Source organism: Gadus morhua, chromosome 14 (genome assembly GCF_902167405.1).
Source record: "Gadus morhua chromosome 14, gadMor3.0, whole genome shotgun sequence".
In the NCBI taxonomy this organism is placed as follows: domain Eukaryota; kingdom Metazoa; phylum Chordata; class Actinopteri; order Gadiformes; family Gadidae; genus Gadus; species Gadus morhua.
In genome coordinates this window covers 9,397,509-9,422,382 of record NC_044061.1, presented here as the reverse complement: position 1 = coordinate 9,422,382, position 24,874 = coordinate 9,397,509, and the positions used below count along the sequence as shown (strand labels likewise).

The following is a 24,874-nucleotide window of genomic DNA, read 5'->3' as shown; positions in this document are numbered from 1 at the left end:
GCTACAGTGGATAACACAAGTAGAACGCTTACGGAGCCACTCCTCTGTCTTGGTGCCAGGCTGGATCGTTACCGTGGGGATCCAAAAGAAGAGCACAAAGACGTTTTTGACTTTGAGGCCCACGTCTTCATGGACGACTCCTTCTACACAGAGAAGGCGACCGGCAAGAGACTTGTGAACGAATACGTCGACATCCTGACCCAAGTTGTCATCGAAGTCTACAGGTAGAGCTTTCCTGCATGTCTCTCTCTGTCTCTCTGACTCGGTTGTTTTAATTTGTTCGTAATATTTCATTATTGTACCATTAATTAATATTTAATAATGGGCATAGCTATACAAGCAACCAAAACTATAACCACGACTGTTTGTGTGTGTGTGTGTGTGTGTGTGTGTGTGTGTGTGTGTGTGTGTGTGTGTGTGTGTGTGTGTGTGTGTGTGTGTGTGTGTGTGTGTGTGTGTGTGTGTGTGTGTGTGTGTGTGTGTGTGTGTGCGTGTGTGGATGCTCCAGGGTGTTCACCCATAAGGAGCCAGATGATGTGACCATTATCGAGACCCCGTACGGAGGCCGGCTGGAGTTTGTGATGCCCGAGGGCAACATGCTGTACTTTCACCTGAAGGACAAGGAACGCATCAGGAACAAGAAGAGATGGTCACAGGTAGGGCCACATGTCATCGTGTGTGCGTGTGTGGTGTGTGTGTGTGGTGTGTTTTGTTGTGAGTGTTGTGTGTGTGTGTGTGTGTGTGTGTGTGGTGTTGTGTGTGTGTGTGTGTGCTTATGTCTATGTGTCCTTTGTGTTTTTGTAAGTGTGTGTTTGTGTGTGTGTGTGTGGTCTGTGGGTCCTTTGCGTTGTTTATCTGTTGTAACCTGAACCTCTACACTTTGTTTTACAGATCATGTACCTCTACTATCTAACTTGGCTGGAAGGGCTACAGCACAAAAGAACCCACAAAAAATCATAGTAGGATCTGTTTCCAATGTTATGACTCTGTGTGTGTGTGTGTGTGGTGTGTGTGTGTGTGTGTGTGTGTGTGTGTGTGGTGTGTGTGTGTGTGTGTGTGTGTGGTGTGTGTGTGTGTGTGGTGGTGTGGTGTGTTGTGTGTGTATAGTGTATATGTGTGTATGTGTGTGTGTCTGAGTGTGTGTTTGTGTGTGTGTGTGTGTCTGTCTGTCTGTCTGTCTGTCTGTCTGTCTGTCTGTCTGTCTGTCTGTCTGTCTGTCTGTCTGTCTGTCTGTCTGTCTGTCTGTGTGTGTGTGTGGTGTGTGTGTGTGGTGTGTGTGTGGGCGAGCGAGCGAGCGAGAGTTTCACTTGCATGCGCAGACAGGTGCACTTGGACTATCTGTCAACATGTAGCATTTGCATGTCTTGTCCTTGGCATCCTGTTTAGTAGAGACTGAACTTGAGGTGTCAAATAAGAATAGCTAAGCTTGTTTGTATGTGTGTGCGTGTGTGACGTGTGTGTTTGTGTTTGTGTGTGTGTGCGCGTATTGTTGTGTATGCGTGCGTGCATTGGTGTGTGGCGTGCGTGTGCTTATGTCTTCGACGCTTGTCTGCGTGTGTGCAGCATAAGAACAACGCCTGTAGAGACAGCATGGTTTCCCTGGATGGAGGGGTGGGGTTCTTCGTTCATCAGCAAAACCGCACGGCCAACATCAAGGACATCTCTGACTACAACACCTACGTCATGGCCCTGGACGGAGACACTGACTTCCAGCCCAAAGCAGTGGTTCTTCTGTTGGACAGGTCAGGCCACAGGCTGCCTCCACGCTGATCAATGGATGCTTCTTTTTTGTGTACAGACAATTTATATAGGAGTTGTTTATAGTAGTAATTGTTTGCACAAAATAACCAAGTCAATTTTACCCTACCTCATCCATGTAATACGTACATAGTGTATGTATACTGTTGAAATTCCATTTATTTTTCTCTTTCAACAATCTTGTCCTTTGGATTATCGTCTTCTAGTTTTCTCTAGACCCCCTCCTGGCCCATAACCATAATAAGCACTGCTTATAGGGAGTATACATCCCTAGCTCCACAGCCCCTCTATGGCTGAACATCATGGGGCCTAACACTAATGCTGCTGTCCCTCTTATGCTTGTATTGATTTTTTGGGGGTCCGGCTTGTTTTTATGACGTGACAACCAGAGCAGACCTTTGCTCAACAACCGAGGCGTTAGTGGCTGCCTATAAGGAAGTATAGGAATATAGGGATGCTATCTGTAGTAATGGTGTTGTAGCATTGAGTATCGCCTATTTATTGCATTCCAAGATGCATTCTGACGTGCAAGCCCAACCGATAACAGGTAACAAAAGTACAGTCTAACCAACTGAAGTATAACAGGACACTTTGATCGGCAGATTGAGGATGTATGAGAATGTGGGAGCAGCATGTGGCAGAATTCATCCCACCGGCATGGGTAAGCTGGCCTGCTAGATAGTATCCATCATTTCTTTCTCATCGCAATTCGATTTTTATTTTGGTTGCAAGAAGTGTGTACTGGACCATGTTTACATCCGTAGGTCCGATGGTGTGGTACCAGAAGTTTGAGTATGCAGTGGGCCATTGGCTGCAGAAGACGGCAGAGCATGTGTTTGGCTCTGTGTTGTGCAGTCCAGGGTGCTTCAGCCTCTTCAGAGGCTCGGCCCTCATGGATGACAACGTTTTGAAGAAGTACACCACAACTGCTACCAAGGCAGCTCAATATGTGCAGTATGATCAAGGTTAACACCCCCCCGACACACACACACACACACACACACACACACACACACACACACACACACACACACACACTCACACACACACACACACACACACACACACACACACACACACACACACACACACACACACACACACACACACACACACACACAGACACACACACACACAGACACACACAACACACACAACCACAACAACAATATTTTCTAATTCCGCTACATTGCTATACATTTGCAGGACACACTGTACAATAAGGGTACGTTTATTTACCATTCCCCACCAATATTAGTTAGTGAAGTAATGCGCACACACCCGTCACAAACAACACACATCCGCTTAGCTGGCGCTCTAACCCGCTCCCTTCCACACGGGCGTGTTGCAGGAGAGGACCGTTGGCTGTGTACGTTGCTGCTGCAGCAGGGCTGGCGGGTGGAGTACAACGCGGCCTCCGACGCCTACACCAACTCCCCGCAGGAGTTCAAGGAGTTCTACAACCAGAGGAGGCGATGGGGGCCCTCCACCCTGGCCAACACGCTGGATCTCCTGAGCAGGTGTCCCACGCGTCCTGGGGGTTTAGAAGACCTTGCAGATCTGACTTTAGATTTATTATCGGAAACGTACTGCGGCTCGAGCCCAGATTAATGTTTTTTTTTTAAAAAAGGTGTATGTAATCATAAAAACCAAGGTGTAGTTAGTGATTCAATACGAATTATAATCATTAAAAATTAATAATAAATCATTTATGTATTGATATGATATAGGAGTAAATTAAGATGGGATGTTATCCCTGACAGGATTACAATAATGTTGGGTGTCACAGTATAAGGTACAGGATAGTTATAGGGGGTAAAATACTTAAAAAAAAAAAAAAAAATCATAAACATATATAGCATTTAAATATATATATTCAAAGCATATTGGTATTAGAAATGTATATTTAAAAAATATGTATACACAAATTATCGATGCAATGTGTATGCATATTTTAACTATTTAGCTAAAATAAGACCTGAAATAATGCATTCACATAAATATTAATAAATATTATCACATTTATAAAGTGATAATGAGGCAATCACAGTCAATTGAATAAATCCCTCATGGTCATTCCCTCATGCTCTCTTGTTACTGCCTCTGTAGCGGTTCAGAGACGGTGAAGAGGAACTCATCCATCTCCAGCCTGTATATCTTCTACCAGATGTTCACTGTGGGGTCCTCCATCCTGGGACCGGCTTCAGTCACACTCATGATATCAGGTATAGTCCACTCAACTGTCCTTATGATCAGTCAATAGAAAACAGCCTTTCCTTCTTTTCGTATGTCATTGTGGGCCGCCAGGAATGTTTCTGCGGGCCGCCATTGGCCCGCAGGCCGCACTTTGAGAACAAATGCCGTAATCGATCAAATATGATTTTGAGTTTACTAAGCACATTTCTGCAGCCCCCAACTGATGAATCGCCATGGCTTTCGTCCAACGTGTCTGCACTCTTTCAGGGGCTTTCCAGTTTGTCTTCACGATCCCTGGGACTACCTCCATCATCATCGGGTGTATCCCTCCAATCTTCTACATGCTCATCTGCTTCGTTACCAAGTCCAACACCCAGGTTACCATTGCTGCCATCATGAGTGTCCTGTATGCTTTCCTGATGACCGCCTCCCTCTTCTCCATCATAGGTGAGTCTAAAGAGAGTCTGTTGTTACATTGTTTTTTACAATATATAAAAATTTAATCAAAGGAATAAATTCTTTGACCTTGGGGGCAGGACAGGCCAGCAGCAGTAAGGATGTTGTACTCCCAGCCTGTGACGTTCTGGGTTTGTTGTTAGTCGCTTTGGATGAAATGTTCTGCTGACTAAATGGTGAATAGTGAATCATCTGAGTTCTGAGATGTCGAGGCCACATGGAGAGAGAGAGAGAGAAAGAGTTGACGCGGTGATCTTTTGTCAAGCCATTGAAGGGGAGTTGTATTTTCACCATAACGACGGAAGACTGGAGAACCAACAGAATACTAAAAGGGATGTCAGGCTGGAGGGAATGGGACATCTTTTTAGGTCAAATTAATATAGTTGTCATTTGAATCCATCTAAAGTCTGTGTTTAACAGTGCCCTATAAAAAAAGACACTTTAAGCACACCAATACAAATAAGACAGTGTAATATATCTAGAGGCAAGTGAGAGGAAGTAATATTATTATTAGATCTGTTTAATCTGCAGTGTAAACCGAATTTTGGATTCACCTCAATAACTTTGATTTATCTAAAATGTCCGAAAGCCCAAAAATACTGACTCTTGAGGACCAAATTACCGAAAATGAAGCTCCAAAAGTAATGCTTAATGTATTTGTTGTTTTGTTCTGATTTCCAATGATGTGTATCTTTTCTAGGCGACATGGTAATGCAGGAAACATTCCTAACACCCACTGGCGTCTTCCTGATTTCCATGACAATAATGTACTTGGTGACAGCCCTACTCCACCCAGAGGAATTTGGTACATATTATTTAACAGATTATTATTTTGGATTATGTTAAACTATATTATATGACGATTATTATTATTATATTCAATTATCATTAACCCGCATTTTCTTTCCCCTAGGTATGATTATCTATGGCCTGATGTACTTCATCTGTATTCCCAGTGGCTACCTTCTACTGACCATCTACTCACTGGTCAACATGAACAATGTCTCCTGGGGCACCAGGGAAACCAAGGAGTGAGTGTCTGTGTGTGTGTGTGTGTGTGTGTGTGTGTGTGTGTGTGTGTGTGTGTGTGTGTGTGTGTGTGTGTGTGTGTGTGTGTGTGTGTGTGTGTGTGTGTGTGTCTGTGTGTGTGTGTGTCTGTCTGTCTGTCTGTCTGTCTGTCTGTCTGTCTGTCTGTCTGTCTGTCTGTCTGTCTGTTTTCATTTTCATTGATCAATGTGTGGTTTTGTATTTCCTAGGGAAGGAGAAGTGAAGAAGGTCCAAAATGTGTTGTGTGACCAAACCTGTAAGCTCTGCTGCTGGGACATGAAATTGCAGGTGACTATTATCACACACACACACAAACACTCACGCACACACACACACACACACACACACACACACACACACACACACACACACACACACACACACACACACACACACACACACACACACACACACACACACACACACACAAACAAACACACACAAGTGCACAAATGCACAGGCATATATTGCATGCATTATTTCTTAGCTATTTATTTTCTCTTTAAAATCTTCTCTTAAAGGTAACCCAAGACAAGGATAATGCGATGTTGCAACAAATTGGTGCGTCTGTGGGCCAAACCACCCAGCGCAGACAAACCGTGGTTGAAATGTCACCTGCTGCAGAGATAGAGCTTCAGCCCAAGTTGAAAACCACCAAAGAAGAGCTGGAAAATCAGGATACCAGTTTGGTGAGACGGAGAGGGGCAGAAAAGAAAAGCATGGACCCGTCAACTAGCAGCAGGTATACTTTTATGGAGTTTTTTAAGGTTTTTTTTCACACACACACACATAAATGTACATATGCATACATACATACATGAACGTGAACAGAGACACACACACACACACACACACACACACACACATACATACACACACACACACACACACACACACACACACACACACACACACACACACACACACACACACACACACACACACACACACATATGTCAGAGCCCCATACCCAATATATAGAGTACCAATTGGTATTTGGATGTTTAGAAAACACAATATATATTAAAAAAAATGCATTTATTTGTCTATTTAGTTTCACTGTTGGGTTTCATTTGAAATGTGTGTGTCCGTTCTGTCTGTCTATCTCTCTGTGTGTGTGTGTGCGATAGAAAAAATGAAACATTTATTGATTATGATCGTGATGATGATGAGCTGGATGGCGTCGATGATGAGGGCTTTGATTACCTTGGGAATCTTGTGAGGAGGCAAGAAATTCCTGCTAGTGGTAAGAAATTAGCGATTTTGCTATAATGGCTATTATTATTTATATTGCTGTCATTATTATTAAAAAATATCCAAATTAAGAAAAGTATTTATTCATTTTACTTTATTTGTATGTTGTCCACATCAGTCAATCAGTAAAATTAACCCAAGTTGTATTAGTGCCCTGTAGGCTACATTTAAAGCCCCATAAGACACAGACTGTATGGGGATGAAATTCAAGTGTTTTAAAATATAACTGTGTGTGTGTGTGTGTGTGTGTGTGTGTGTGTGTGTGTGTGTGTGTGTGTGTGTGTGTGTGTGTGTGTGTGTGTGTGTGTGTGTGTGTGTGTGTGTGTGTGTGTGTGTGTGTGTGTGTGTGTGTGTGTGTGTGTGTGTGCTTAACCAGACTGGGTCATGCCAGTGCAAAAGGAATTCCTGAAGAAGCTGACCTATGCCAACTTGAAGAGGAATCTAAATCAGCAAATTAGGTAAAATCCCCTTATAAAAAGGACACCGATTTTTATTCCTTGGGAATATATATGATATGTAAATGCTAATTTTTGCCTTGTTATGTTGTAGCCTAATACATCCACAAAACGGAGCAACGGCTATAAACCACTGTATGGCATACAGATGAGTTCTGCTGTGATTAATCGCGGGTTTCCTCCTTGTATGGGTCCTAGGTACGCACTGAGAAGCATGGATCTGGCTGACGTGTGTGACGAACTCGCATTAATGCTAGTGGACACGCTCACAAGAGAGCTCAGCGAGGTCGGTCCAGAAGACGTTCTGACCAACGACCAACTGGAAGGACTACAGCAGGCACTGGCCGAGCAGGTATACTCCTCTAGGGCTCAAGCGGGGCTTTACGCAAACAAAGCAGACATTTAGTCAAATTAAAAAATGAATTAATACAAAGTCCATCTTTAAAATTGTAGAATTTGATATATTTTATTGGTGCATTAAAGTGATAATCCCGAAGATTTTCATGCACTATTAAGTCCCTCTGACGAAATCTCATGCTTTTGAAGTATTGTGAATGTTAAGAACTTCTTTGGTGACATTGTTTGTATCTTGGCCAAATGTGTTGCCAAAGTTAACAAAACTTAAATCTTCAAGAAGGCCTTACCTTTCTCTATCTCAGGCTCGTCAAATCCTGAAAACAAATCAAATGGAGGGGCTGGATAAGAAGGTGAAGAGAGCCATTGCGAAGACTCTCACCGCCCCGCAAGTGCAAAAATTGGAAGCGGTAAGGCTCGGTTTTTTGCCTTCTTTTCTGTCCATACGGCAAATAGTTTACCATGATGAGGCGTTCAATATTGATCCTTTCACATAATTCCCTTTTTTTAAGTCAGACTAGGAGGAATAAGTCAACTTTTGATAGGAGGTTGTCTTGGTAATACTAGAAGAGGTAGCCTATGTCTTTCTATGGACGTACAATATATCAGACACTTTATTTCCACTTTTTCTAAATAGATTAATTTGAAAAAGGTTGTATTTAAACGTTGTAGAATGAAACAGTGCTTTTAAAAGCCTATTATACTTGTGCAGGTGAACTTGATTTGTATCAAAACTGACCCAAAAAGGTTGGTGTCCTGCTAGTTTTGGATTGTTTAAGATATAAAATGACTTGTGTTTTTTTAAAGGATGAGGATGACTTCTGGGTCAAGCTGATAGAGCGCTACTTGACCCCAATTGTTGAAACGGAAGCACATAAGCAAGAAGTCCTCAGAGAATTAAAATCACTCCGCAATAAGGTTTGTGTTTGTGTTTTTGTCTGTGTGTGTGTGTGTGCGTGCGTGCGTGCGTGCGTGCGTGCGTGTGTGTGTGTGTGTGTGTGTGTGTGTGTGTGTGTGTGTGTGTGTGTGTGTGCGCTTGTGACATCGCTTTTCTTTAATAATATTAGCATGATGATTCATTTTAAATATGTTGACTAGATATTTCAAAGAGTTTTTTGAGAAATAAGATATATGTAAAATTACTTTTAGTCGATATAAAACACATGTTAGGTCGACGAGAATAGAGAATGACCATACATACGTAGGCCTACTTACAATTCCTGTCGGAATCAGATCTACAGTTAATCCTCAGATGTCTGACTTTGCCCTCCTGATCTTCTCCATGTCCACATCAGTCCGTCTTCCTGTATTTCATCATCAACGTGCTCTGGGTCGTGGCAACCTTCTTCCTTCAGGCCATCGGCAGTGATACCATCAGCATCAAGATCCCAAAGTACTACCCCAACGGAACAGCGTCTGGAGAGAATCTCAAGGTGTTGCATAGTAGTGTCCTTATTGTCAGATGTGCAGTTGAATATGGTCAATTTGTACATTCTTATGGTATGGCAAGGGTCTTTGTCTTTATGGTGGTTGTTTTAGCGTCATCTGTATGGTACAGCCATTGAATGTTTCTGCTTATTCAACACAATTGGTTGTATTATTACTAGTAATAATATATAATACCATACTCTACCACCAGGTGGAGCCCCTCAGCTTAATGTTCCTGCTGTCTTTTGCTGTTCTACTTGTCGTCCAGTTCCTAGCCATGTTGTATCACAGGTATACGAACACACACACAAATACACGCACACACAGCACACGCACACGCACACACACGGATCATGTGAGGAACAGTTTTCATCCCTTTTTTCATTACAATGGCAAGAAGAAATCACTGAATTGTGTTTTGGATGGTGTAAGACATAGCAGAGCTTTAAATAGTTGATGGTTGTAATGGGGAACTTGTTTCCTAATCCCCGACCTATTTCCCTCTTTCTAGAATCTACACTCTGATCCATGTGGTGTCCTACCGCAGCAAAGAGAAAGACTACAAGGAGCGAGACTACAACGTTAGTGACACACACACACACACACACACACACACACACACACACACACACACACACACACACACACACACACACACACACACACACACACACACACACACACACACACACACACACGTTCATATTTTTTAATTTCCACTACATTGCTCTACTTTTGCAAGCTAACACTTAACAATAAGGATACATGAATTAAAAATTACTTAACATTAGTTAATGAAGTAAGTTATTGAGGAATAGTTTATTGATAGTTAACTCATGGTCTATCCCATCATTTCCTTATGGTCTTCGTTTGAAATAATAGTGTTCATGTTAACCAAGACAAAGGTGTTCATGTAAGGTATCAATTTATACTTTAAATTATATTAATTGTGTATCCCAATTTGTGTGTGTGTGTGTGTGTGTGTGTGTTTAGGAGATAGAGGACGATAATGAAGCAATGAGTTTCCAAAACCCTACTACAACCAACGAAATGATGATCACCAGTGATGACATGTAATATAAGACAACCGTGCGTTCGTTGGATGACCGATCTTCCACATTTTTTGTCACAATGAATAAACGACTGCTTCTTTGTATTTACCCAATTTTTATATTGATTTTTAAAAATGTTCTTGTGTATAGGCTATTTTGGAAAGGAAAGATATTCTTAAATTGTGCAGTCTAATAGGCCTCAATGCAGACCCACAAAAGAAAATGTGTTACATTGTTTACATCAAACCAAAACATAAAATAAAGTCAGGTATACCGTTAAGTTAAAGGTAAAAAAAAAAACGAGTCAATTTATCAATAATTCCTGTTTGCGTCCGCTTGTTAATAAATGCAGTAGCCTACTTTGGGTTGTATCGTATGCTACCATGTCGAAAAGTGAATTCTTCTCCAATAACTGTGATCTGGTGTCTGGTCTTTTTAAAATTACAACCGATAATAATTGTATTCCCATATTTGCATCCAAAGTGTAATGTAGCGAATAGCGATATAACAAATAAAACAAAAGACTCAAGCTGTCCAAATGTATGTCTCCGGTTACTGTAAAAAATCTTCCAAAAAAGTTCTGCTATTGACAAATGTTTGTTGAAACACATTGTTGGAATACGTTGTTTTAGGATTATGTTTCTTCATTTATTATGAAAAAACGCCCCGTCTTCACGATCCCCCAGATGGAGATAGACCCAGAAGCCAAAAGTGAACAAAGGCAGGACCTTTGAGCTCTTTCTGGCCGAGGTTGCCACAAAGCTGGACGAGCAGAATCATTTTCAGCGGCAATTTCGGAGCCTGGAAAAATATCTCGTCAAGCTGAAGCAGACCTGCGGGTATAAGCCATCCCAAAGAAGGGAAAACGTATAAATTTTGGTTGTGGTGTTGAACCGACATTACCCTCCGTGGCCAGAGGGTGGTGCTATATGTAAAGGAAAACAATAGTTGGAACACCGTTGGCTGTACAAGGATGAGACAAGTATTTAACTTAGAAGTTATATATCAATGTAATTATTACAATTTATAATATTTGGTCAAAACTTCGAAGAAAGCATGAATTGATGACTAGTAGATATGATTTCAAAACAGGTTTGGCGGTGATTGAGTTAATATAATAAATAATTATATTAATCTGATACAAAATTAGAAAATAATGCTGAAATGGTTCATATTCAAACCAACAGGACAGGAGACAGGAAGAAGTGGGGGGGGGGAATTCCTCAATAAGTTGACCGCAGAACGTAAGAAAATGGGTTAGAAGAGAAAGACAACCAGAAATAGTAAGAGGACAAATGGAGAAATAAAGAGACTCGAAAAGTCGGATAAGATACAGGAAAAGATGGAGGCAGCTAAGATCGAACCAGGCAAAAGAAAGAATGGAAATTGAGATAAGACGATTGAGGCTCAGAGGCAGAGTCATAAAGAGACAGAGGAAAAGGCAACTAACACCGGCCATTGGCTCAGTCTCAATTGGAAGGACTCAGGCTCCTTCCTCTATAACGGGGTAAAAGAGAGGACCACAATGCGGTCGATGCCTACCAATCCATCCTGACTAATGGGTCCTGCTATCAACCTCGCCCTCCATGAGAGGGCGCCAGAAAACAACGTAACAAATAATAGACCTATTGAACAAGTTGGAACAATGGACAAAATAAAACAAAAATCCAACTGTACAAATTAGTCACTTCTTTTCCATCAGTATACTTTTAATAAAGTAATTTTGTTTCAATGGTTTCCACATACAAATGTATTAAATACAGGCAATTATTGCAAGGCAATCGTTGAGGGTGTATTTTAGGAGACAGGTTTGGGCTGAGGGAGAGATATATATTTATAAAGTTACCAGACATGGAGTATGCATGTTTGGATGAGGAATTCCGAGCGAGCCCATCAACAGTCATTTTAGAAACAAACTGCCGGCCTAGAGTACTGATAGTTGATGACATCGGTCCAGAACAAGGCTAAACACAGGGGTTCAGTAATCAAAGGCCTCTCCAAAGCTGCGTTTGTGAGTGTTTGTTGCTCTTCCCCTTCCTCCTCCTCCGCCGCCTCCTCCTCCTCTACCAAAGCTACTGCCTCTGCTTTTGAATCCATTTCCTCTCCCGCCTCTAAATCCTCCTCCACGTCCTCCGCCGCCGCCGCCGCCGTAGCCTCCGCCGCCGCCGAAGCCTCCGCCGCCTCCACCGCGGTTGTTGTTCAGCTTCTCCTCCAGTTCAGGGAGACTCGTGGAGATGGTTAGTTGCCATCGGCGACCATCCTTCCAAGATTCCTAAGGAAAATTCATGAATAGCGTGAGGCAGATGTCCAGTGGATAGACGACCAACACGTGGAATTGCATGTTTTTAATGCGTTCATTAAATCGATTTTTTTTCTTTTAAGAATCTGTTGAAACATGATGACCATTTCAGGGATTAAGAAAATAGGAGCACCAGCATGATTATTCTCACCTGCGCCATTTCAACCTTGTCAGCAGCCAGGTCAAAACAAACTCCCTGTTTAAGACATGAAAACATACGACGGTAAGGTAACATTTTACCCGGGCAGCCCCAGTCAGGCAATTGAGACCAGTGGGTTAGACTTCAACTCAGTGGTTAGAGGTGCTATAAGTGTGTGTGATTAACAGGAAGGTCGTCACATACCTTTTTGCCTTTGAGGAAGCACAATCTGTGGATGTGATTCTCTATGTCGTCCCCCAGCTGTTCCTTGATGGTTTTCCATGCGTAGCCAAGGTTGTGCATTTCTTGGGAACACTCCAGCTGCATGGTGGTACATCCCTGGAAACAAACACGTGTGCATTTAGTCAAAGCCTGTATACATTTACGCAATCCGGCGTGCCACGACACACCCGTGTCTTCTCTACCCTGACTTTGAACATGCCTGTTTCAAGCCTGTTGTCGAGGTTTGCTTAATGTGGTCCAGCATTACAGACGTGTGAAAATGCACCAATTACTTTTTGAAAACACATTCTGAAGAAAAGTGCTAGTATTCTCGCTGGGTGTTTGGATAGTCGAGGAACAGGCGAGGAACTAGATTTAACTTAATGTTGAACGTTAAATAAAATTCATAGGAAGATCACACGATATGAGATTATTTTGTGTGCGTGTACTCACAGCTTCAGAGTTCATGAGCGACCTCTGTTCTAGACTAGTGGCTCCAGAGATGTGGGCCAAGGCAGCTGCCAAGGCATCAACCGCTCCCCTCTTCTCTATGAGAGCCTCAGCCGACTCTCGGAAGTAACCGACGCACTGGGCTGGAACAGAGTCGAGGTACCTGGGGAGATGGGAACACATCAATAAGCATACAAAAACCCAACATTTTCATAATCAATGATGAATTGAGTGATGGTTAATGGAAATCAAGGGGGCATGGAGTGGTCCACCTACTTGAGAGCGTCTTTGCTTGAGGACTTGATGATGTCACTAGCAGTGGGAACACCAATCCTCTTGAATGTGATGCCCTGAAGAAAAAAAAGACAGTTGCTTTTAGAAGCTTGCTGTGAAACGATAATAGCTTCCGCATTTATTTCAGCAACAGTCATAACTTGTGACTTCTACCATTAGACAATTATGACGTAAACAAGGGCCGGTGGAGTTAACCGGTGTGTAAGTCAATTTCACAGCGGGCTGACCAGAATGAGACAAGATAAACCCTGCACCTCAGACAGAGACACTCTTCAGTTCTGCCGTGTAGCCTCTAAGCTCAATATCGCCACCTTTCCACAGCAAGAAAGCAGAAGTGTGGGACTTACGGCCTTGTGCTCCACGTAGTGCAGCAGTGACTCTTCCTTCCTCTGGTAGAAACAGATGCAGACTCCAGTCCTGCCCGCTCTCCCGGTACGCCCAGAGCGGTGAATATAGGACTCCACATCCTGAAAACAAAAGCGCCGTTACAAACATTTAAATGTGTTCCTCATGAGCTCCCATTTTGTTAACTGGCTCTTTTGACAGCGGCACACATTCATCGTGAACTTGTCCGTTGCTGGATGCTAACCCACCCCACGAGTACGTTTGAGTAAGCATGTACCTTTCCCATCGACACACACACACACACACGAGTAAAAGGCATCTTGGATTAATGACAAAAGGATTCATGTCAAAATATGTGTGTATGTACACGTGAAGAACCCCTGGCCAACAAACTGCCAAGAGAGGAGCGACTGAAACACCAGCAGACGGGACGCCGTACCTTGGGCGGCGCACACTGGACCACCAGGTCCACCTCGGGAATGTCCAGGCCACGTGCCGCTACGTTGGTGGCCACCAGAACCTCGAAGGACCCGCTCCTGAAGCCTTTGAGGGTGATCTCCCTCTGCTTCTGGAGGATGTCTCCATGGAGAGACTGGCAACTCTGCAAGAGGACGGCATTTCAATCATTAGACAGGGACCGAATGATGAGCTGATGCAGGAACACAGCGGATTGCTCTTTTATTACACTGCTTTGATGAAAGCTCAATTCTAATTGGTCAATCACGGCAATAAGCAGTTTGAAACTGATTATTCCAAATGACGGAATCGATTAAATCTTCTGTAAATCAATTCAACAATTTTGCATCACCATTTCTGGGTTCATGTTACGATAATGACAGGCTTCTAACTTACTTACAAGCAAGGCATACCCTTTGTATTTCTTGGCCCAATTATACACCATAAGTCTGTTGTGTGTATTTTGGCCCAGGCTCACCCTGATGATGGGTAGCTTCCTGGAACTATTTCAGCCATGAAAATCTTTTGAAGTTGCAACTAATCTTTTGTTAACTTGTGAAAACCAGTGTCTGTACTGTTTGAGTTGGCTTCACATTAACCGCTCTTTCCCCTAGACTTGAGGGTCATAACATCCCTGGGGAGGGCGTCTACAGGCATCATTTGTTGACATCATGCAGGATGTGCCACCAAAATGACAACCCTCAGCTGAAGGAACGCCTTGGAGCAGAGGCCCTCCGTGTGACCAGGCTTTGGCGTCCCTACCTGTTTGATGGTCGGGTCGGCCGACAATTCATCGGCCTCCCTCTTGGTCTCGGTGAACACGATGGTTTTCCCGTGGCTACCGCTGTAAACCTGGATCACGTCCGCAAGTACAGCCGCACGCTGGGACCAGTGGCAGGTGATGGCAAGATGCTACGGCAGGACCAGTAGAGCCAGGCATAAGGGAAGGAATGTGCGGGAGAGGGGAAAGGGGAAAGGAGGTGAGAAATGGACAACTCTTTGATAATGGCACAACGTTCATTCCTACTCGTTAGTGGGCAAAGAGAATTGTGTCAACGTTTAATAGACATGCAGTGTTTCCCCTAGATATTTTTGTAGCAGTGGTACTGCGAGTTGGTAGCCTAGCAACCCTAGGAAGAAAATTGTTAAAAGAAAACCTTTAAATGCGTACTTCTGGTGAGATTTTTTGGGGAACATGTACAGATTGAGCCTCCAAGTATGACATAATAACCAACAGAGTCAAGGTATCTGCTGAGACCAGATCATTGTGTAAATGTGCCTTAAACTTACTAATAAATATTTAAATAACAGATGCAGAAATCACAATGTGCCGTTTCAAATTCCGTGTCACATCTTATCGTGATTCCCATCTACACCAACTGTTTCCACGTGTGCGCGCATGCATTCGACGAGCACGGAAGCGACAGCACGTAGCGCCTCCTCTCTGCCCGTTTGCCTCTCCATTGAGAATACAGCAGGCGCGGCAAACGCCTCCCTTGTGAAAAGCCCTTTATGGCACATGAAGTCCTGACCAGGTTCGGGTACCCGCGGAGACGCAGGTCTTTTTATTTGATTGACTTCTACGTTGCTGAACATGTTATTCAGGAGTGGAGGAGTAAATTAAAACCGTTGTACGTGCACTTTGCACAAATATTACGTGGTTGGATTCTTGCGACAGGATCCCTTAAGACGCACTTACCTCTACGGTGGTTGCCGCTCGCTGGGTCATCTTTCCGATCAGATCCACGTGTTCGAAGCTTTTCCTCATGTACTTCTTGGCGACCTGATAGACCCAGGGCGGGCAGGTGGCAGAGAAGAGGAGCGTCTGCGGGTTGGACTCGCCGCCTGAGGAGACAAAGACAATAAAAAGTGACAGTTGTATTGTCGTTTTACATATTTGGACACAAATATAATGTCAGAACCCACTCCCTTTCTCCAAAAAAAAAAAGATAAGATCAAGAATCTCACCTGGCTTGTAAGATGTAGCCAAAATTTCCTCGACCTGCTCTGCAAATCCCATGTCGAGCATTGAGTCGACCTCGTCCAGAACGACATGCTTGAGTTTGGAGAGGTCCAGCTTCTGGTTCTGCAGGTGGTCTTTGATACGACCAGGGGTACCGACCAACACGTCAATCCCACTACGGATCGCATCGACTATGGGAGAGGAACAGAGGATGTGAGGATCACAGCAACGTATCACTAATGTGGCATCGTCGAGACCAAAACACTATCCAGCGAAGCCGCCTTAACATTTTGAGTGAAGACTCACTTTGCGGGTTGTAAGAACTTCCACCATAGAAGCAGGTAACAGCCAGCTTCTTGGTGATGTCTTTGAAATCTTTAGCGACCTGGATAGCAAGCTCTCTGGTAGGGGTCAACACCAAGACCTAAAAGGCAGAAAACAAAAAACAAATAAAATAAATTAATCAAATTTAAAATAATTAAATCCAAGAGGGGGGGTCAACTTTAGTATTTGGGATGTGCTCATGGAATCTTCTTTACCTTGGGAGCCCTTCCTCTATACCAGTCCTCAGAATCATTCTGAAGTTTTTCCACCAATGGGATGGCAAATGAGAAAGTCTTTCCGGTCCCAGTTCTGGCCTGGCCGATGACATCTTTTCCGGAATAGATTGATTCGAAGGTCTTAACCTGGATGTCGAACAGATGAGTGACGCCACGAGCTGAGGAGGGAAGTGAAAAAAGTCAGGGAGAAAGCGAAGCAAACAATCTAGGCATTGATGGATTTACAAATGACAAAAAAAAACCTAATCGCCTAAATGGGAGCATTGGATTACATATACGGTAGTATATTAAATAGTCGACATTTAAATGTAATTAATATTATTGTAATAAATAATATTATATTAAATGCAATATTATATTTAAACGAGCAGTGTCTCCTCAGATATTTATTCCTGCAGTGGTACTGAGGGGGTGTGTGAGTGTGAGTGTGTGCGTTTGTCAAGATGTGCATGTGCACAATGCTGATGTGGGTGCAGAGGTTTAACCGTTTTTTCACACCAAAAGCGATGATGCGTTGCGACTACATACAAAGCCAATGCAAAGACACCATTCTTCTTACACGAACGATGCAAATTCATCAATCCCTTGAGTTTAAATATACATCAACTCTGTTTCAGAAGAACTTTCCTTAGCAGACCAGCACTTTATCAATCTACAGTACTTGTACACTGTCTTTAAAAAGGAAAGACGTTGTTTCTGTCTGTTATGAAAGCAATAAAAGCCCATGCGTTTCAATACACTCAGTGTCTGATCTAGCAGTGGTGTCGGTTCCTGTATACAATTGGTCATGTTCCGTTGCAGGGATGCGCCGGTTGAAAGCCATCAATCTGTATGAATGACCAGTCCACTTCAAAGAATTTAGACAACAGGAGCTAATCAAGTGACTCAAACGCTATTCTACAAGATGAATTGTGGTTATATGTTACAATTACCACCCTGGTTCTCACTGGGGAAAAGACTAGACTCTTTTTTTTCTGTTAGGTTAGAAAAAAAAAAAAAAAAGAGTAGTCATAAACTTGATTATTCACAAATCCTTACTTTAGCTAAAACTACTGTAGTATCTCATTGGGTCATGGCTGCTCCCTGCTTATTCCTTTGGCTTTACGTGAAACTGCTCAGCCGCTTTAATTTACAATGAGTGAGGCCATCACTAAACGGCACCACCCAAGCATTAAACAGCCAAGCGATTGCAGCCATAGTACTGACATGGGGGGTGCAATACGAGGGGTATCGGGAGGACCAAGAGCCCTCGATTGACACAATGGACACCCTGAAAGCCTCAACACCAAAATGTTGTGGGGTTTTTCCTGACATATTGCAATTGAATACCTGATTGTTTCTGGTAACAGTAAACAATCCATTTCCATTTCCGGGGTTATTCCATGTGTGGCACTGTTGTTTCAGCGAATGTTTCGCAATCCAAATGTTGTGTAGAGTAGACAACCCAACATTTAGGTGCTAGAGAAGCTTAACTCTCTCTCAGACACAGCCATCATAAACCGCTTCCTAGGCGGAATTCCTCACAACGTTGTGGTGCATCGGAAAAGGCACTTTGAACGTTTCCGAAACTAACGCATCTTTAGTTCGGACCAGACAAGGATGTTCTGACAAATGTGCGTAGACTGGGAAAGCAAAGAGTTTTACCCCTTTTCTCTCAATTATGTTCTTCTTGTTTTTTTTTATTTTATTTTATATTAATTATTGCCAATGTTTAACAGTAAAAAGAAAATTGGCGATCGACTGACCCCATCGAGCCAAAATCTGGTAAAAACCCAGCACACAGTATCATTAAGTAATTTAAAATCATGATCGGTGTGTTCCTAGCTGATTTAGTTGGTTGAGCGGTTTCCAAAATATAAATAAACATTGCTTACCTTTCAGTCGCACAATGGTATCCTGGGAAATCTTGAATTTAGAGAAAGCACCCTCTCTCTGCTCTTTTGTCAGCTGAAAGCATAAACAGTTTGTGTTATCATCACAGTTTTAAGCGTTGTTGTCCGTCCTCTCATTGGTTTGGTATTGCTTCCATTTGGTATTACTATATGAAACCAGTCAGGGTCATTTAATCCAACCCCATTGACACTAAGGCTGGGACAACGCGTCGACGTAATCAATGACGTCGACGCATAAATTACAGCTGTAAATGGTTTCGGCTGTAATATCACAGTAATTGGTTTACGATCATATGGGCGGTAACATCTAGTTAATATAATCACAGGTACGCTGGTGCGGGCGGAAGTAACTAGGAAAGAGAGGGTGAGTTACTGGGAGGTCGTATTTTTTGTTGACCGCTGTTTTTGCTTAGATCGCTGTGATCGATATTCTTCACACTTTGAACACGTTATGATAAGTTGTCATACTTTTTTCAATAAAAAAACGGTAAACGGAATCTCGGATCTCAGTGGATATTTTGTTTAGTACAGCGCGTCGGACAATCAGCTTACACCCTACACTCAGCCTCTCAGCGACTGCTTCGTTTGGATACTAGTCGCTACACATGTAATGCATGTTAAGGAATTCATTTTTCATTCAGATATGTAAATCAACATGTATAAATTGCTATTAGTCAATTAATGGGGAGATAATTGAATCGAAATCGAATCGGACTGAAAAAATGAATCGTTAGATTAATCGATGCATCGAAAAAATAAACGCTAGATTAATCGTTTAAAAAATAATGTTTATCCCAGCCCTGACACCGAATGCCGGTTCGGAGCAGACAGTAACGGAAGTTATGTTTGATTAGGCCACTAGCCATTTAAAACAATTTGAAGACATGTTCTTACATGTATGTATATTTATATAAAAAGTCTTACCAGATCTTTCTCACCGTCACTTGCGGAGTCGATGCTTGAAGGGCAGGGAGTTTCGGTTGGGGTCTTCAAAGGGCTGGAATGTCCGTTGGTCTTGAGCACATCACCGTTGGTCTCTTTAGAAGCTTTTTTCTGTTTCTTTTTTTTCTTAATTGGGCAACAAATGTACAATACAAGATCTGTCAGTTAAAACATCTAGAGACAGTTAACGCCAAAAGTTAATTCAGAATATTGAAATAAGATGGAGGTCCACATTTAGCATTGCAAGGCCTTCATGGCTAAAGCTCTATTTTTTTCGTACCCAGGTCATACCATTGTTTGGTTTTCGGTTTATGTGTAAGCAAACCCGTTTTTAAATGACCTACTTCTTTAGGTGCCTCTGTGTCAGTAGTCTTCTGTTCCTGGGTTGATGCATCTTCGCCGTTCATATCAGAGGTCTTGTCTTCATGGCCATTGACTGGGTCTACTGCGAGGGTGGATTTTTTCTTTTTCTTTTTTGTGGGTGGTTCACATTCTGGTTCCACTGCTTGATCCACGTGGACACTCTTTGCTTTCTTGCCCTCCTTGTTCTTAATTTTCTGTCAAATAATGGAGCATTGAGAATAAAACATTAATACCAATTGAATGCATAATTATTAGATGATATAATCAATACGATAAATTAGTGGAAATTGTGTCAAGACAACAACCATACCTAGACCACGCCTATTTTATACAGTCAATGACAAAACACTTGGGTCACGTGCCGAGTCAGCTGGGCACGAGGCTTTAACCAGATACCACGTGGAGGATTCATGCGATCATGTCATACTTGTACACGTGTATATTTACACTCAATCGAACCAGAATTTGGATCCATTCAAATTCGAGGGTTGTTAAATTCTGCCCCGTGTTTTGAAGTGATTGTTAGTAATTTGCGGCTTTCTATGGCAAATTGCAATGACCTAGCTAGCTAGCGAGGTACCCTCGTGTTGTTAAACATCGGAACAGAATACCCATTCACATACCAGTTCAATGGAATGAGCAACACGACCTCACCTTTGTGCGTTTGACCTCAACGGCAGTGTCCATGTCAATGTCCAGGTCCGGATCTTCGGCGGTAAATGATGTTTTGGACGGCATTTGTCTCCTTGATGGTATCCCTTAGCACAAATGCAACCCGTCCAGCAAAACGGATGGACTGAAAAGGACGCGCATGCGTGCTTAGGCCCGTGTAGTAGCATCACACAGCCTAGACATAGAGATAGAGTTGATAGATCGGAATTTCATGTCAAGGCAAAGAAAAAAACTATTTAAAATAAATAAACTAAAAGAAACCTTCAACATACCGTATATATAATTTTATCTTTTGTCTATCTTTCGATGTCACTGAGTTATCTGATTAATCTTTAATAATAATAATAATAATAATAAATGAAATTTATATAGCGCTTAATAAGGTACTCTAAGACGCTTGAATTCTTTAATCTTTTATCTTTATTAGCAAAGAAGTGAGTACTCCTATTGAATGTGACAGAAGGCAGTATCACTCGGAGAGATGTTTAAGTTTGTCCAGATAGGCCTACATATGGGATATAGCCTATTTAGTGTGTTCAAGGGAACCTAACGCCCCTTCTGAATATAATTTTCTTTCAGATGGAATGTATTATTTGTAACCAAGAGACAAACATTACTTGTATTCCGATCCAACTATTTTGAATTATTGCTGGGTAAATATAGGTCAATATGGATATTTTACGACCCATTAAATGTATTATTAATTTATATAATGCACTCATCAGTGTCTTATAAAATGACATTGCCAGTCACCTTGCGTACAGAGTTGTATAGAAAAATTAGGAGAGTCAATCTTATCCACAATATTTGTGGATAACGTGTTTTGTCCACTAGGGCCTATACCGCAGATAATTTGGAAAATGGGGCTGCTTCGTTTTACAAATGAAGAAAATAAACAAGACTGTGTATTTAAGTAGTGTTCAATAATAGTACCGATTTTATTTTAGAAGCTAGAAACCTACAGGCTTAAAAAAAAAAAAATTCACAGTACGGAAAACATTTCTTCATAATATGGTTTCTCGGAAATATTGTGTGCAAAGTTAAAAAAAAAAACATTTGTGGATCGTCTCTCTCTTTCTCGGATTCGAATAGTCAGTATAGCAGACTGCTGCTCACCTTTGCTCCCGAGCACTCTCTCTCTCCCCTCCCCTGCCAGGCGGCTCTCCCCTTTTTATCTTAACGACAACATCATTTGATCAGTTTCCAGGTCATGCTGGCTGGAGATGAGAGGAAAGCTTTAACACAAACCAAGCGGGGAAACTCAACTGAAAATGTAGAAATCACAAATGATACATGCACCATGGTTTTGTGTACTGTCCGTAGATAAATATTTCTAGGCTCACATCTCTGTATAGGCTACATAAGCCTGGTGACATCTTCATAAAAAATAACACACGCAAATCCACGCACACGCACTCACTCCATCTTCTAGACCTAGATAGATTTGCTCTCCGTGAGGAAGACAGGGGAAGAGAGAGCAAGAGAGAGTTCCAGTCAGTGCGCGAAAGACTTCTATTCACTTGCCATCATAAAACGAAATATAGAAGTAGGGTTGATGCAGAGCACACCTGACCTGAGAGCACAGTTAACAACGTGCTGGCCAACAACTAATATTATTTCTATTTAGCCTATTATTTTCACACAGGTTGTTGGTATACAGTGGTTATGCATCGTTTCCACCGAGCAAAGCGGTTTGGCTCGGTCCGCTTGGCGTTTCAGTTTCCATTGCTAAAAGTTGGTAAGGGTCCCACAATAGGCGCGCTGGGCTGGGTTCTGATTAAACCGCTTCTATTCTACGACATGGACCTAGGAGCTCGAAGGCGGAGCTTTCCGTTGAGTGGTAGACAGAATCGTCACTTCCTTGCGACGGGGGCTAAAAAAAAAACACGAGGTATTTCTGGACAACGGCGAAAGCCTCGTTGATCGAAGTAAATGCGTGCCAGATTAAGCGGAACCGAGCTGTCCCGCTCCGAACCGGACCGTTCCGCTCGGTGGAAACGAGGCTCTATTATCAGTACTCCTCCGTTGGGATACCAAGAAGTGGAGCTGAAAGGTGGAGCTAAACACTGCCGTCCGTTGATTGGGCGATATAATCGTCACTTTCGGGCGACAGTGGATAACTACCAACAAAACCATTGCCCGCGAGGTATCTCTTTTGCTATCCGATCCGTTCCGCACCCTGCACTGGAAACGCGCCATCTGGACAACGGAAATGTTACCCAAAGGTTCGGCTTGGACGAACCGGGAGCTGGAAACGTTCCTCTGCATCTTAGGGGAGGAAGACGTGCAGAGGGAGCTGCATGGGTCGGTGAGGAATGCAAAGGTCTTCCAGCTGGTATCCGATAAATTGTTGGATGCGGGTTTCGAGAGGAACACCGAGCAGTGTCGCCAGAAATCCAAGAAGCTCCGGGTCGAGTACCGGAAGGTGAAAGAACAAAACAACAGGAGTGGCGACAAGGGGAAGACGTGGAAATGGTTTAACATGATGGACGCTATCTACGGACACCAACTGGAGAGTAAAGGAGAAGAGATCGACACGGCCACCTCCTTGCTGGAATCCAAGTTAGAGCCTATTGGTAAGTGCAAATGTCTAACATCAGCAATTTTGTACTTTTCAAATTGATTCTGAATTGTGATGTAAAAAATATTGAAGTAAAAAAACTGTAAGATGTATTTGTTTATTGGAATTGTGTAGGCCTACATCACACACACGTCAAATCATCTTTTTCCTGTACAGCAATCTTTCTTTTATTTGTAATGCCTCCTGCACTAAGCGAGACTAAAGTCACTGTGCTTTAATTCAACCTTGTTTACGATTGTTTCCATTACAGCGTTGGAGAAGTGAAAACACATTCCCATGGTTGATAAAGTGATGCATTATAGTGTTGTCAGTTTAACGCGTTATTAACGGAGTTAACGCATCCAAATTTAACAGCGTTGATTTCTTTCTATTGCGCGATTAACGCTCTTTTGGCTTGGCAAACGTTGTAGCTCTTTCATCTGCTGTCTAGCAACAACTAGTAGTCACCTTAGAAAAACTACTACACCATACCGGATCTACACCGGAAACAAAACAACAAGCATACACACTCAATCAAACCCGAGCATTATGATATTATAAAGTCAATTGTCAGCCGAAAACACAACTTTCCATCTCTTTCCTTCCGTTTAAAAAAAACTCGGAGAAATTGTCTGAAAGAACAGCAGAGCATCTCCTTCCATGGACACTAGCGGCGCCAAAGAATTGGGATTGCAGGAGTTACGTGGGAGGGGGGGAGGGGGGGGGGGGGGCTAGATTGTTAAGAGCGGGTGCTAGATTGTTTATAGCGGGTGCAAATACATTTTGAAGTAGCAAACGATGCCAAATTATACTACACACTATAATATGATACAACTCAACCTATCAAATCACCAAAGGAGGGTAATTAAGTAATGCTCTACTTCTAAACTCAAGTAATTTGAATATGAATGTTTCAAGTTTATAGAGCAACTGTGAAACCTGGGACTGGGAATACTCTTCCCAGTTTTTTCATTGTTTATTGATATATTGAGATAAATGTCCCTACAATGTGTCTAAAGAAATCTTATTTTTTTCCCCACAGCCACCTCGCTACCAGCTGCAGTAAGAAGGCGAGCGACGAAGGCCTTGAGTCAGGATTCGGCCATCTGTCAGTGTCCAAGCCTCTCCACCCGATTACAGGATCCCAATCCCACGGAGGTCTTTCTTCTGAGTCTTGCCCCCATGCTCCAGTCCCTCGAACCCGAGAAGCTTTCAGATACGAAAATACAAATTATGACTTTGATTCACCAAGCAAAATTTAATTAAAAGTATTTCACACATGGCAAGTTCCCTTTCTCCACACAAACATACCCTACCAAATTCATACGAAAATGAAACGCGTCTACTTTAATTCAAGGTCCGTAGTTCCCTAGTAAGTATAGGTATCAATTAACAAGAAGCCTATGTCTTTGACATTTATAAAAAAAAATTGATCTATAGGCCCACCCTAAAGTGTATGGAAATGCCCAAAACCATTAAATTAACCAGATCCTCTTTTGACAATTGTATAATCACTATTCAACTGTTTTCACACAAACTGCAGAGTTGTTTAACCCTTTTTGAGAAACCCTAAGGGTGCACTCACACTAGGCCATCTGGCCGTGGCCGTTGGCCGTTTTCACACCTAACCGTGCTCAACTGGCCCCATTGTTCTCTGGCCTGCACTCACACTAGGCCATTTGGCCGTGGCCGTTGGCCGTCGCAACTGTTGCCTGGC

General features: G+C 42.6%; 3 protein-coding genes across 3 annotated transcripts in view; 2 read left to right on the top strand and 1 right to left on the bottom strand.

Annotated features, from left to right (window-relative positions):
* The window catches only part of chs1 (chitin synthase 1), a 20,395-nt gene extending 9,856 nt beyond the window's left edge, over positions 1-10,539 (top strand). Inside the window, 24 exon segments of the mRNA XM_030376500.1 lie at positions 60-224; positions 509-656; positions 892-912; positions 914-937; positions 939-959; positions 1,564-1,742; positions 2,361-2,419; positions 2,523-2,723; positions 3,110-3,278; positions 3,868-3,983; positions 4,222-4,401; positions 5,111-5,215; positions 5,324-5,441; positions 5,667-5,745; positions 5,979-6,199; positions 6,588-6,703; positions 7,088-7,169; positions 7,365-7,518; positions 7,826-7,930; positions 8,328-8,438; positions 8,816-8,953; positions 9,160-9,239; positions 9,460-9,529; positions 9,942-10,539. Of these exon segments, the coding sequence (XP_030232360.1) occupies positions 60-224; positions 509-656; positions 892-912; positions 914-937; positions 939-959; positions 1,564-1,742; positions 2,361-2,419; positions 2,523-2,723; positions 3,110-3,278; positions 3,868-3,983; positions 4,222-4,401; positions 5,111-5,215; positions 5,324-5,441; positions 5,667-5,745; positions 5,979-6,199; positions 6,588-6,703; positions 7,088-7,169; positions 7,365-7,518; positions 7,826-7,930; positions 8,328-8,438; positions 8,816-8,953; positions 9,160-9,239; positions 9,460-9,529; positions 9,942-10,025 (2,746 nt within the window). The 3' untranslated portion in view covers positions 10,026-10,539.
* A 1,145-nt stretch (positions 10,540-11,684) lies between these two features.
* ddx21 (DEAD (Asp-Glu-Ala-Asp) box helicase 21) lies at positions 11,685-20,767 on the bottom strand. The gene is made up of 16 exons (XM_030376498.1): positions 20,580-20,767; positions 19,907-20,119; positions 19,545-19,688; positions 18,603-18,675; positions 16,708-16,886; positions 16,475-16,592; positions 16,174-16,359; positions 15,905-16,050; positions 14,968-15,117; positions 14,189-14,350; positions 13,752-13,871; positions 13,387-13,460; positions 13,114-13,273; positions 12,643-12,777; positions 12,451-12,495; positions 11,685-12,272 (listed from the first exon to the last, which is right to left on the bottom strand). Exons 1-16 carry the CDS (start codon positions 20,661-20,663, stop codon positions 11,979-11,981), a joined length of 2,283 nt encoding a protein of 760 aa, XP_030232358.1. The 5' UTR covers positions 20,664-20,767; the 3' UTR covers positions 11,685-11,978.
* A 1,686-nt stretch (positions 20,768-22,453) lies between these two features.
* On the top strand, positions 22,454-24,439 carry LOC115558405 (zinc finger protein with KRAB and SCAN domains 2). Its single transcript, XM_030376499.1, has 2 exons — positions 22,454-23,173; positions 24,200-24,439. Exons 1-2 carry the CDS (start codon positions 22,810-22,812, stop codon positions 24,421-24,423), a joined length of 588 nt encoding a protein of 195 aa, XP_030232359.1. The 5' UTR covers positions 22,454-22,809; the 3' UTR covers positions 24,424-24,439.
* Positions 24,440-24,874: the final 435 nt, after the last annotated feature.

What these genes read in the sequence shown, in the direction of transcription:
- ddx21 (XM_030376498.1), bottom strand. Translation starts at nt 20,663, where the DNA reads ATGCCGTCCAAAACATCATTTACCGCCGAAGATCCGGACCTGGACATT. An exon ending in GTGACGGTGAGAAAGATCTG is followed by an intron (nt 18,676 to 19,544) that starts GTAAGACTTTTT and finishes TTATGCTTTCAG; the next exon opens with CTGACAAAAGAGCAGAGAGA. An exon ending in CGCTCATGAACTCTGAAGCT is followed by an intron (nt 12,778 to 13,113) that starts GTGAGTACACGC and finishes GTTTGTTTCCAG; the next exon opens with GGATGTACCACCATGCAGCT.
- LOC115558405 (XM_030376499.1), top strand. Translation starts at nt 22,810, where the DNA reads ATGTTACCCAAAGGTTCGGCTTGGACGAACCGGGAGCTGGAAACGTTC. An exon ending in ATCCAAGTTAGAGCCTATTG is followed by an intron (nt 23,174 to 24,199) that starts GTAAGTGCAAAT and finishes TTTTCCCCACAG; the next exon opens with CCACCTCGCTACCAGCTGCA.